This window comes from Leucopleurus acutus, assembly GCF_964270905.1.
Source record: "Leucopleurus acutus genome assembly, chromosome: 16".
Taxonomy (NCBI): domain Eukaryota; kingdom Metazoa; phylum Chordata; class Mammalia; order Artiodactyla; family Delphinidae; genus Leucopleurus; species Leucopleurus acutus.
In genome coordinates this window covers 41,050,625-41,063,440 of record NC_139158.1, presented here as the reverse complement: position 1 = coordinate 41,063,440, position 12,816 = coordinate 41,050,625, and the positions used below count along the sequence as shown (strand labels likewise).

General features: G+C 49.3%; 1 protein-coding gene across 1 annotated transcript in view; it reads right to left on the bottom strand.

Annotated features, from left to right (window-relative positions):
• Positions 1 to 12,816, bottom strand: part of SLC24A3 (solute carrier family 24 member 3) — a gene marked incomplete at both ends in the record, with an annotated part of 455,399 nt that overhangs the window by 42,056 nt on the left and 400,527 nt on the right. Inside the window, 2 exons of the mRNA XM_082857552.1 lie at positions 706 to 731; positions 10,268 to 10,342. Coding sequence (XP_082713678.1) covers positions 706 to 731; positions 10,268 to 10,342 — 101 coding nt within the window. The remainder of the gene's footprint in view (positions 1 to 705; positions 732 to 10,267; positions 10,343 to 12,816) is intronic.

Genomic DNA, 12,816 nt, shown 5'->3' with positions numbered 1-12,816 from the left:
ATGTTCTTTCAGAAGAAGTAGGTGTATTTTCACATCACTCTACTTCCGCAGATCAAATATTTGAAAAATGTAACAAGAATGCATGACACACCCCATTTCTATTTCCATTTCAAACACAGCAGACATGCTCAGAACCCACCTCAAAAAAGGTGATTTGGACATTGACCCAAATGCAAATGTTCCCGTATACTTAATTTGGGCAATTTTTTTAATCTATCAAAAAAAATCACTGATTTTTCAGAGCTCTAAGATCTTCTTGAATGTTAGGCAGAACTTTAATGGGTTAAAGGTCACTGACATGTCTTCACCTCTGGTTCCTGGGATATACTGAGTACATGGTGTTCGGAATATGCCGACACGGTCTGGACAACTGGAAAAGGTTCATCAAATTTTAACCATGGCCTTGCCCATGACTGACTGTGGAAAGGCACAGTTGCCTTACACTGTCTAATCTGGATGATAAAGACAGCAAGATAACAGGGTCCCCAAAGGAAGCCCACCAGGCCAGCCCAAGGGAAACGGTCTCTGCTCCGTGAAAGCTGATTTGATTTCTTTGTTGAGATGGACAGAGGGTTCCTGAGAAACGCTAGTTGTTCCAAGCTGCCCCGACATTTCCCTTTCTTTCCTAGACGCTGACTTTGTTCTTTACTGTACTGTCTCTACCACATAGCAAGGGGAAATTGGAAGGGGAAAAGAGGTACTCACCAGGAAACTTGTTCATCATAAATGAACTGTGAAAAAAAATAAAAAGGAGAGAAGATTAAACAGACACACACACACATACACATGCACACACATGCTTTATAACTGCATGTTATCCGCCCTTGTGGCTGGCTGGTGGGAATTGGGGCTGGGGCCGGTTTGGGGTGTGAAGCATCTGTGGGCAAACTCCCCTCTGTGCTGGTTTAGTCTCTCGTCAGTGTTCGCGGAAGGAGGTCTTGTTGGCAGACTCGGGTGGGCATCGGGCCATCCCAGCCTTCCTGCAAGTTCTGTCAGAGGATGGAGTGAGAGGGAAGCACGCCCAACCTCGTTATTTGTAGAATTTCAGATCTGGAAGGGATGCGGAGCTTGGTGGGTGCTTGCAAACATGAGTCACTTACGGGTCCCCTGGAAGCTGTCTGTATGTCTCTGTGCATCGTACAGCACCTTCGAGCTTTTATGATAGCACCTGCGCTTCTATGCAGATTAGCGAGGGTCAGAAGCAGTGCAAAGGGCCAAACAGGGACCCTCCCTGATCAGTTAGGAGCCGAAGAAAACACACGACAGGACTCAGTTTAAGTCCTACTCCACATAGCATCTAAGATCACTTCTCATTTTGGGGGAAAAAGTGGTATAATCCTGGCCCTTTGATTTATACGGGAAACAGAGCGGCAGAGAACATGAGTAATTTCCCTGGGGTCGCCCAGTTAGCTGCAGAGTTGGTCCTAGAACCCAGCCCTGGCTCCTACCTTCATGTTCTTTCCATGACACCCTTATCTGCCCAGATGGTACGGTGCTGAAACGAAATGAATGCCCTTCTATTTCATTCAAGTAGGAAGCTGTTTCTTCCCACACTCACAGGACATGACTGATTTGAGCGCGATCATCTCTGAGCAACTTTCGTTCAGGGGCCCTCTGGAGACTCTCAGGCAGAAGCATCTGGGTGTAGAGGGTGATTACTGCACCCAGGTGGTAAACTCGGCTAACAACGGGACATCGCTTCAGTCTCCGGCGATGACAGCGACCACAGGTTGTGAGAGACACAGAGAAAACCTCAAAGACCAGCAGGTGCAGCTGAAAAGGCGCACAAGAGGACCTCCCTCCAATCGCCCCAAAGGAGCATAGAGAAGGATGAGGAGAAAGGAGCCACCCTTTTCTTTGTAACTCACTCTTCCCAACAAGACACTGACAAAGACACTGGCTTCATCAGTTTTTGCCGCTTTGTCATCTGTCATTATCGGATCCAACAGGGCGGCATTTGGATGAAAATGTCAGACCAGAGTGGGAAGAGAAATAAAGAAGTAAAGGGAACCGCCCCACAATCCAGGCTGGATGGTGTGGAATTCATTCCCAGGAAGGCATTCCCAGCCGCTGTTACATAATTGCTAGCTTTCAAAAAATCCAAGAAATCATGGAACAGAAGCAGTGATTTAAGTTGGAAAATGTTTTCTATTAATTGAAGTTAATTCAATATCAGTCTTGGGCAGCAGGCTGGACAATCAATTCACAGCCACTTAAGAGAGCACAAGATACTAGTAAAGAGTTGATTAGATCACCAATTTAATGCTCCTCTCTGGGGAGGGCAGCCAACACTCCGCAACATGCAAGCAGCTCGAAGAAGCCTTATTTTGTGCCACCTCACTGACAGGCGAAAAAAAAAAAATCAGAATGGGCTTAATTGTACAAAGCATTCCAAAGTGAGAGCAGAATTTACAGGGAACACAACAGCAGAGAAATAGTGAGGCATGCCTGGATGCAAACGTGGTGGGGGGAGGGAACCAGAAACTTCCAAACGACAGAGGCAGCGATGCTGGTCCCTGCCCACCTGGAGCCCTGAGGCCTCAGCTACCCTGTGGCCCACGAGTGAACACGGTCTGGGTTTGACCCCACTGCTTCAAGAGGATTGGGTGGAAACATGAGAGCCTCCAAAAAAGAACAGTAACATTGATAAAAGGGACCATAAATCAGGCCTTTGAGAAAACCTGAATGGAAAGAGGCTTGTGTGTGGTGAGGAAAGAGACCTGCCTGCAGAGTCTGGCGGTGCTTGGAGGGGGCCGCCAGCTGACTGTCACCCACCCAGAAGGAAACCCGCACTGTTCACAGACTGTTCCCCTGGGAGACCACATCTCCGGACCACGCCGACAGAGCATGGAACCGGCCTGTCTGAAAACGCAGGACGACAAAGATGGTGACTCTCACTTGGTGTTGTTGATGGTTAGAGCGGATTTCTTATTCCTTACAGATTTTATTTCATTTGATTCTCCTAAGACGAGTGTTGCACATCCCTCTGTATTTTCATGCTCACTCGGTGAGTAAAAGACAAAACAGCTTCCCCACCCCTGCTGGCTGGGTGACTAGGGTAGAAGAGAACCTGAAATCACACGCCTTGCCCCACCTGAAACAAGAAATTGCGCCCCCAGTTCCAGCCGGTCCCCACTAGGTGGCGCTCACGTCCCGGCCCCGCATCCCAGCGGCCCGGCCCCGGCAGAGATGTTGAGATCAAGTTGGACCAAGTCCCCTTGGCGGCTCCATGAAATCTCCTGGGAGGTGGGCAAGGGCCCCTGGACAGACCGCTTCCCGCAGCGGCCTGCGGCCAGCCCACTGCCATCACGCGGCGGGGTGACGTTCTGGAGGCAGCTCCTGCCCGGTGCTCTGAGATGGGGCCGGGTGGGTCCCTCAGTTACACCCACACGCAGTCCCCAGACCTGAGCGCAGCGGTCGGAGGTGCCGCACCCTTTTCCCAAGTGGGATTTTGCAGAGGAGCCTTGGGAAAGCAGCTCTCTGTGCTCTGCTGGTTGTGTTTGGGGCGAGGCCGCTATTGCCCCCCCCCCCCCCCCGCCAGGGCCCGCGTGGGTGCGCTGATCTCTGGGCCCCAGATTTGCTGCATGGCTGGTCAGGGACCTGCTCTCTGACCCATATCTGGTTCCTCCAGAGCAACCCCCGGCTTCACGCTAAGCTTTCCACGTGTTCCGCAGACGAGCTAAATGGGAACTCACAGGAGTGAATCTGAAAAAACCCTCTTTTCCTCCAGGCCTCCGCGAAACGTTTGGGTACCATGGAAACCAGCTTTTCAGTGCTGGTGTCTGCTCTAGAATTCTTCCGAGAGAGACAGGATTCCATCAGGCAGGTGAATCCCTGGATGACCGAGCAACCCAGGGAACTCAAGGCGGAACAGCAAGGAACAGACAGCCGGTAGTCGCAGGCAAGTGGGCAGGAGAGGAGAGGCCAGGCTGGCCCCGCAGCGCACGGCGGCCCTGGGCTGGCTGGTTGTAAGCGGTAACCATGGCGCTGGGCGGCTGCTGTGCTGGAGCCGAGACCTCGTAGCTTGTACAGTAATCTCTGGCACCATCAGAATTTTAAGCAGTGAAGGTAAAAGAAGAAAATCAACACCATCATTCTCTTTCAAGAGACTGAAACCTTGAACATCTTCCCCGCGTTTCTGGGAAGGGAAACTGCTCCCCCCCCCCCCCCACGGCGTAGACGCCCTCAGGAGATGTGCCTACTCGGCGTCCTGCATTCCTCTGGCTTCAGGGACAGGGGTGCGGGTGGCTTAGCGGAGCCCACGGCGATCCCCTCTGAGGGGAGGAGTCAGATGGAATACATTGGAAAACAGCTGTGAGGCACAGATATGGTTTCCAATTGCAGGGTAAATCGTGATTCTGACATGAGCATCTCCAGCTGGCCGACCTGACGGTGCTGGGGATACAGGAGGGTAGGAACTAAAGGCAGGGCTTGAGCAGAGCTGGACATCCCATATCAACCTGCAGGGCAGGCCACAGCAGAAGAAACAGTGATGAGAGGACCAATTTAGGATACAGGAGATGACGGTTGTTAAAGCAAAAGGTTACGTTCGCTCAGCAGCGCAAAAACACAGGCGAGGAACTAAAATGTCCAAGTTGCTGTCCTCGGGAAAGAGCAAGTCTCCTGGAATCCCGTCCAGCCAACCCGATTCCCGGCTCTAGGAGCAAATGCTCGGGTGCCCCGGCTCCCTCCCTGACCCCAGCACCACTTAAGAGCAGCCCTGCCTCTTCACTGTGGCAGGGATTAGGGAACAGGGGACCCCCTGGTTTGTTTGAGGAACTTGAATGTTCTCTCACATCCTTCTGTGTGAGAATCTTCTGGCTGCCAGAGTCATTCCCGTTTTGCTGGGGCCCTGAGATGTAATCGTGAGCAGAAGGGCCTCAGGGTCTCCAAACTGGAGAAGGAGGAAGGGCCCGAGGGGAACAGGCCGTGGAGGACAGCGGGTACCAGAGGACAGTCAGCAGGGTACATGTCAGGCACTTTCCTCTCACAGAAAGGGCGAGATAAGGAGATTTAAGATGAGTCGTCTTAATGAAAGACTTCCAGGAGAGGGAGGCAGACGTTCAGTCTCCAAATGTAAAGTAAGCGCTTCCTCCGGATGCCCCGGTGAAGGTGGACTTCGTGGTAGGTGGGGTAAAGCCAGTCTGTACGAGGCAGGTTTTGTTGGCGGGAAAACCTGAATTCTTTGCTGGGCTGATGCAGCTGTACATCTTCTCCTCCCGCTCTGGTTGGCCTGAGAGGTTGCAGCTCGCTCACCTTGAGCAAATCCCTGGATTTCTGGAGCCTTGGTGTTGCCATCTGTAAAATGGGACTCCTATCACAGCTGCTTGTGCAGTGGTGAGTATTGAACTAGGAAATCTCCATCGACAGACCCAACACTGTACTCAGTCCCGTAGGAAGTGTGGAGTCTATGCCTGTTGAAAGTGCCCGTGTGAGAATGTAGGTATACTTTCTATGGAAGGATTTGCTCTCTACCACTGTGCTCTCCAAGCTGATAGGCGCTAGCCTATGAGACATGTGGTCTCATACATTGAAATGAATGAAATAAGGTTCAGTTCCTTGGTTGCAATGGTTGCATTTCAAGAGTACAATGGCTAAATGGGAAAAGAACTTGAAAAAGAATAGACACATGTATATGTACAACCGAATCACTTTGCTGTACACCTGAAACTAACACAACATTGTAAATCAACTCTACTCCAATATAAAATAAAAATTAAAAAAAAAAGAGCTCAAAGGCTCACGTGCTTGGTGGCTATCATACTGGACAGTGCTGCCTAGGCTGTCTCCGGCAGATGGGTCAGCTGAGCTGTCTCTCTTTATGAGAGTGGGGGGCTGCACTGAGTGAGAGGGCAGTGTCACCTCGGATGAGCCTTGCTGCTGTGCCGGCGCTCAGGTTGCCCTGACGGGCCCCCCCACTGCCAATGGCCCACCTGGCCCTTCTCCAGGTGGGCAGCCCCTCCTCCCCCAAGCTGCATTTGTGAGCCTGTCTGTTATCTGGAACCTGTCTCAGAGGCCGCTCCATACCCCCTGGAAGTTTCCCTTCTCTTGGTGCTCAAAATCCCCCATCTTGAAGCAGAGATGAAGGGCAGAAATAAAGTATTCCTTTTAGGGCAGCTGTTAGATTGACGATGTAATGAATCATTTGCATTTATGTAAATTACATGATTATGTAAATTACAGTAACATTTCAATAAAAGAGACTGTCTGTCGGGTCTGCTGGAATTTGGAGAAAGAAGATGGGGAGGCTGGAGCTGCCATCGTCAGATGGGGGTGGGTCCTTGGGGAGTGTCCATGAGGGTCTGCGGAGTACCCATCGTGCAGATGCACACAGGACATGCTCCGAAGGACCCAGGATGCTCTCAGAACCTAACAGCGACACTTCTCTTGCAGAAAGAGACCCAAGTCATGGCGCGAGCTTCCTAGGCCATGTCAAGCTTCTCCAGGGCCTGATGCTTCACTGTAGAGAATGTCACCTGGGCTAAAGGGGGATGCCTGATGGGGCGGGGGAAGGGCGCTGAGAGACAGGCGCTGTATGCTTTTGCAATTAGAACTGCTTTAGATGAGAGCACGTTCTTAATTTCGTCCGCTCTCTATTTATCTATTTATTTTTTTGCTCTCTTTAAAAAACAGCAACAACAAACAAACTAGAAAATAGCGAAGAGCAAAGGTCAGGTAAATCCCAGATATCGATGTGAACTGAGTCCCTTGTCTCTAAGTTAACCGGTTGAAGCTCTGTTGGTTTCAGAACACCCGTGCTGTGTTTCTGCTTTTTGGCCTGGGCCTCTGCAGCAGCTTCCATGTCAGCTGTTTCAGAATCCAGGTAGTAACAACCCCATCAGCACTCCCTGGACCCGCGGCCCTAAGCCTCCCTGGAGGCGTGGTCTTTCCTGCTCTTTGGATCCCCAGCCCTGAGGGACTGTCCTCGGGGCTCCTCCCTGGGGGCAGATGTATTTAGAAGTGGCCTCTGGTCCCATTTAGTCGGGACTTGCCCTCCGGGTGAATTAGCTCTTCATTGTGGCACCTCAGGGGACTGCCTTCTGAACATTTCAGAGCCATAAAAAGGGGGAGAGGGTAAAAAAAACCCTAATAGTTAAAATAAATTATTCAGATAATTACTGGTAATTATTTGTGGGTAGGAGGAGGGTTCTAAATATAGGACTTTTCAGTGCCCACTGCAGAGTCCGACGGAGAAGCTTTGTGTTATACAAGGAAAACCCAAAGAAAAGTGATGCTGTTACCATGACATTAGGGAAAACATAGAAAGAGGAGACTAGGAAACCTTGACAAAAAGATATGGCGTGTGGAGCAGCAGCCTGGGGCTGGCGCGTGGAAGAGATCCGTGGACATGGACGAACCTCCTTTGCTAAGCACTGCTCTTCGGGTATTAGGCTGTTTTGCTCTTCAGGCTGGTTTTAAGTCTCATGTGAAAATGACCCCAAGAATGAACAGCCCTCAGAAATCCAGCCAACCAAGCTGCCATGATGCTTCCCCTTTCGAGACGATCCTTGCCTGCAGCACATGAACATCTGAGGAAATGGTGTCCAACCGTATTTGAGGTTGAGTTTCTCCAAGCGCAGTGGGTGCCACTGGCATCAGAATCACGGGGGAAGATCCTGGTTGAAGTGAAGCTTCCTGGGTCCAACCCCAGGATCTACTGAATTAAAATCTCTGGTTTGCATGTTCCCAGGAGGCATGCTGAGCGTTTCCTGTGCTGCTGAATTTGGAGGAACGCCACTTAAAGTAGAAAGAACCGAGACCAAACCCTGAGGACCCAGACGTTCTCTTTTCCATTACTGCCTAACAGTGGAGAAAGGTAATTTTTCTCAAGATCATAAAAATCTAGCCTTGACGTCAGGTCGGTAAATACACAGTCCAACCTCCAGGTCACAGCAAAGAATCACTTGCTTTTGACTCTGCTGCCATCGGAGGGAACACAGAGCTGCTGGCATCCTGCGAGCGCTGAGTCAGCTCTGATTCATCCTCAGCAGGTGACTGCTTTGCCCAAAGACCCCGCTCGGGTGAGCGTCGCCCACAGCCTGAGGATGCAAAACCGCTTTGTTTCTTCACACGTCATTAGCAACAATTACATTTGTTCTATCTTGAACACGGCCAGATAAATGTGACAGAAGACAGGTTATTTCACACAGGTCCAGGAGGTGTCTATGTGAAAACAGTGAAACTGACACCGGCAAATCTGCCGACGGGCGTGGACGCTGCCGAGCCCGTGCTCCCAGGGGGGTCTTGTTTTTTTTTTTTTTCCTTTGGTATAAGTTTATTTACTTATTTATTTTTGCCTGTGTCAGGTCTTCGTTGCTGCGTATGGGCTTTCTCTCTAGTTGCGGCGTGCAGGGGCTACTCTTCGTTGCGGTGCGCGGGCTTCTCACTGCGGTGGCTTCTCGTGTTGCCGAGCACGGGCTCTAGGCGCATGGACTTCAGTAGTTGTGGCTCTTGGGCTCAGTTGCTCCACAGCATGTGGGATCTTCGACACGGCTCAAACCCGTGTCCCCTGCATTGGCAGGCGGATTCTTAACCACTGCACCTCCAGGGAAGTCCCTCCCAGGAGGTCTTGGACTGCGTTGTTCTGGCTCATCGCCTTGTCTCTAGGAGGGTGGACACCTCCTTCTGGAATTCAGTAAAATGGAGAACTGCGTTCATTGACACCATCCACTAACACGTCTCTTGAAAAATGTAATTTTCAGAAATCATCCTAAAATACCCTGACAGCAGAAGAGCAGAGTGCATGTGAGCTGTATGGGATCAGGCATCACAGGACAAAGATTCTGCAGAGCGTGTTTGAGCAGCCTGGGCTGGGTGAACAGAGGCTTCTAGATCTGGGGGTGATAGTACCTCTTCCACAGGTACAAGAACACAGAGCTCATAGGTGTCCTTAAGTCTGCTGACCGGGAATTCAACAGACACACTGTGTTTTCAGTCCAACGTGTACGTCGGAGCACTTCTGCCCTTGGGGGGCTGGTCTCAACCCTCCTGATCGTCAATCGCCCCTGGAATGAGGGTGCTGTGGTTGTAAACCCAAGCTCTTCACTTGGAGCAGCTGTTGACTTAACTGACCCATCTGATTCCTTGGGGAAAGTCTTGTATTAAACATCACTTTTGACTTATTTGTATACAGCTTTATAATTAAATCTAATTTATAATTAAATTATTTATAATTAAATAATATACAGGTAAGTGCTTTGTAAACAGGTAAGTAAATCCTTCAGAGGATCTATTTCCGTTCTGTGCGTAAGGAAACTAAGACCTGGAGACACTGATTTCTCCAAGGTCATTAGAGCTAGCGAGAAGGGGACCCGAACTAGGAGCCAGGTCTCCCGATTCCCGTGTGTTGTTCTGACTTCCTGCCCTTCTCCTAGACGGCTCGGCTTGCCAAGCTAAGGGATTTGGGTTTGTCCCCACAGGACATGGAGCCGCTGATCATATAAACACAGGACTGGCATTTGCAGGTGTTCTTTGTCGAGACACCGTTTGGACAGCTCTGAGGACTGACCAGGGAGGGGTCAATAGAGGGGGAGGGGGTGGGCAGCTGTGACGCTACTCGTTACATTAATCTGCAATGAGCTTCATCAGTGCAGGCCAGAGATGCAAAAAGCCTCAAGGAAAACAGGCTACGGGGGACACACTGGGGAGACTTTTACAAAGTGAAAATCCACAGGACACTGACGCCAAATGCGTATGTTGGGAGTTGGGGGGAAGGTCAGTTTAATATCATTCCCAGGCTGGGTAGCTAGGGTAGGAACGGGGGCTGAAATAAAGGAGGAGGGTCCAGTCTTGGGGAAATCATCCCAAGTGTAGAGACACATTGGGTCTGGGGCATGAAGGTGTCTAGTAGAGAGTTGCTTAGCCACTGCTAGGCACACAGTGTAGGCGTGTCCGCGAGAAGGCGGTAATGGCAACGGGTACTGTGGGACGGGCAGGGCGTGTCCTGGGAGAGTGCACAGAGTAAGGGGGAGAAGGAAGGTCCACACCCAGGGATGCTGAAGGGAGTTACAGAGGAGCCCATGAGGAAAGTGAGTGCAAAGGGTTGGGGGAATCGTAGGAAAACAGCAGGGGATGCTCATGGAGCTGGGGGACCAGAGCCAGCTCCTGCTCTGAGCACCGGACCATCAGGCTGGGGTTCTGAGTGATCAAAGTAGCCGCCTCCACGCACCTGCTCCACTTGGAGGAGCCACACGTCACCCCAAGCTGAGAAGGATGATTGGGAGATAAGAGGCCAGGGATCCAGGCGAGGTGCCCATCACACACTTACCACGATGAGCGCGACCACGGAGAGCGTGTAGTAAATGGAGTCCCTCAGCAGGCACCAGGAGGACAGAGCCACAACCTGGAGGAAAAGGGGAGAGGAGGTGAGAAACAGGACATCGACTGTGCGGGGGAGACAGCCCGGCTCCTTGGAGTAGGAGAGGAGAGAGGGGCAGGGGCCCAGGTTAAGATATCTGCTCTGGAGGAAGAGTCACTTCTCCTCTGCAAGTCCTTCAAAGTCTCTTTTGGAGCAAAAGCTGGTATTTTTCCTCTGCTCTGCAGAGTAGGTCCATTTTTGCAGACGCTCCCAAAGGAGGCTGGGAGAGTCCCCGTGCCCTGTCAGAGTTGCTTCCTGGGCTGTCACTCACAGTCCCTCCTACCTCCCTAGAAAAGTGTCAGCCACCTCAGGGCCACAGGACACTTCTAGCTGCCTTTGCCCTTGGCCTCATAAGCGGAAAAGGACACAGCAAATGCCACCTCTCAGCTGGGACAGTGACAGGCACACGGTGCACCAAAGACAACAGGAAAAGGGATTCCAGGGACAAGGCCGCCTTTGGCCTCTCCCCTCCCCTACTGCTGTGTGCGGCTATGAAGAAAGGATCAGGCAAAGTCAAACCAGAGAGGGCTTTCTGGATTCAAATAACATGAAAGATATGACTTAAATAGAACCATAAATGAATAATGAGGCCAGCTTCTTTTCATTAACGCATTCTTCCACTGCTGTAGGGACACTGAGGTATTTTCTGTTGCTAATTTTGCCTTATATGGATGTGTATTTGCAGATCTAAGTTACAGATGACAGAGTTGTCAAGAAGAGAACTTGTGCCACGAGAATCACTTTAGAACAAACTTTACCCTTTTATCATCTCTCCTTGGACCGTATACTCTTAGAACCTGTGACCATCACTTACCGTCTATGGAACAGAACAAATTGGACTAGACTGTTCATTTTCCATCAGGTCATAAAACATGGTAAATATTTTAAAATTTATTATAGTTAGGCTAATGGACTTAAAACATGTGGCAAATATCAATTCTGAATTTTCTTAAAAAATCACTTGGGCTTTTAATTAAAGATGGCAGATTGAACACATACCAGTACCTTTGCTCTTTCTTGTTGCACTATAACAGGGTAACAGCAAAAGGACTGTTTTTTTTTTGTTTGTTTTTTTTGTTTTTTTTTTAACAAGACATAAACCTGGGAGGAAAGGAGAATAGAAGAGCTGATCAGAGCAGTGAAAGTTTGGAGGCTGAAAGCAGAAGAACAATTGGTCATTCAGCAGGCAGTGGGCCAAGCTCTAGAAGTGATGGTAAATGCGGCCTGAAAACGGGATGACTGTGAGACTGTTTAAGAATTCAATCCCAAACCTCCTCCCTCTCTTCAAGCAGACCAGTGACTGCACATCCCTCACCTCATCAGAAACAGGAGACCTGGCATTTAAAGAAGAGAAGTTCCAGAAAAAGGAGGAGAGGAAATAATCAAATAAATAATTAAAGATTCCCAGAAGTTAAGGATGTGCATTTTCCAGCACAAAGGACAAAATGATGCATACCAATGCACGTCATTGTGAATTTTCCAAAGGCCAGGACCAAAAAATGGTCCTAGAAACTACCAAAGAGAGAAAAACAGGAATATATACAAAGGATCAAAACCAGAATGACATTTTATTTCTCAACCAAAGCACTGGAAGCTAGAAGACAATGGAGGAACGCCTTCAAGATTAGAAAGGAAAATGATTTCAACCTGGAATTCTACACTCAACCAAATTGTTCATTAAGGGTGAGAGAAGACTAAAAATAAAAGTTTAGTTATCTCAGAAAAAATGTAATTCCTACGTATCTTTTCCCAGAAAGCTACTGGAGGATGTGCTCCACTAAAATCAGGGAGTAAAACAATTGTTACAGAGAATTATGTTACAATAAACCATTAAACCAAACAATAAAAATCTATCATAATAAGTGAAGAAGATTTCCAAGATGGTGGTGAAGGAAGATTCCAAAATGATGGTAAAAGGAGAGTCCAAGATGAAATTTTTGCAGCAGGTCAGAAGACTCAGACGAAATGATGCCAGAAGGACAAAACTGATGGAAAATCTTATGATTTTGAACCCACGGAAAGGAGACTGGAGATCTCTGGGAACAGAGCATAGATACCTCAGCGAACAAACAACAACAAAAAAGACAGTTCTAAACCATGGGGAAAACACAGAGTTGTGCAGGAAAGGAAGATGAATCATTACCCATTATTGGCTCACCTATAAACAGTGGTCACATAGTCATAATAAACACAGCATAAACTACTGTCTAAGCAAATTTATGGTGTAATTGTTTGGGGAGGACAGAGGGCTGGGCAATCGGGGTGGGCAGGGCTGAAAGAGACCTTAACCTTCCTCTTCCACACTACTGTGAAGCCATGGAGCATTCTGGAAACTGAAAAGTCAAGTAACTGCCATAGAAGCACATTATTTGGAGACACTGAGCAAGTGTCAGGAACAACCAGACTAGTGGAAAGCAGCTGCTCTGAAGGGTGGGACGGGAAGGTGGCTGTCTTTCCTA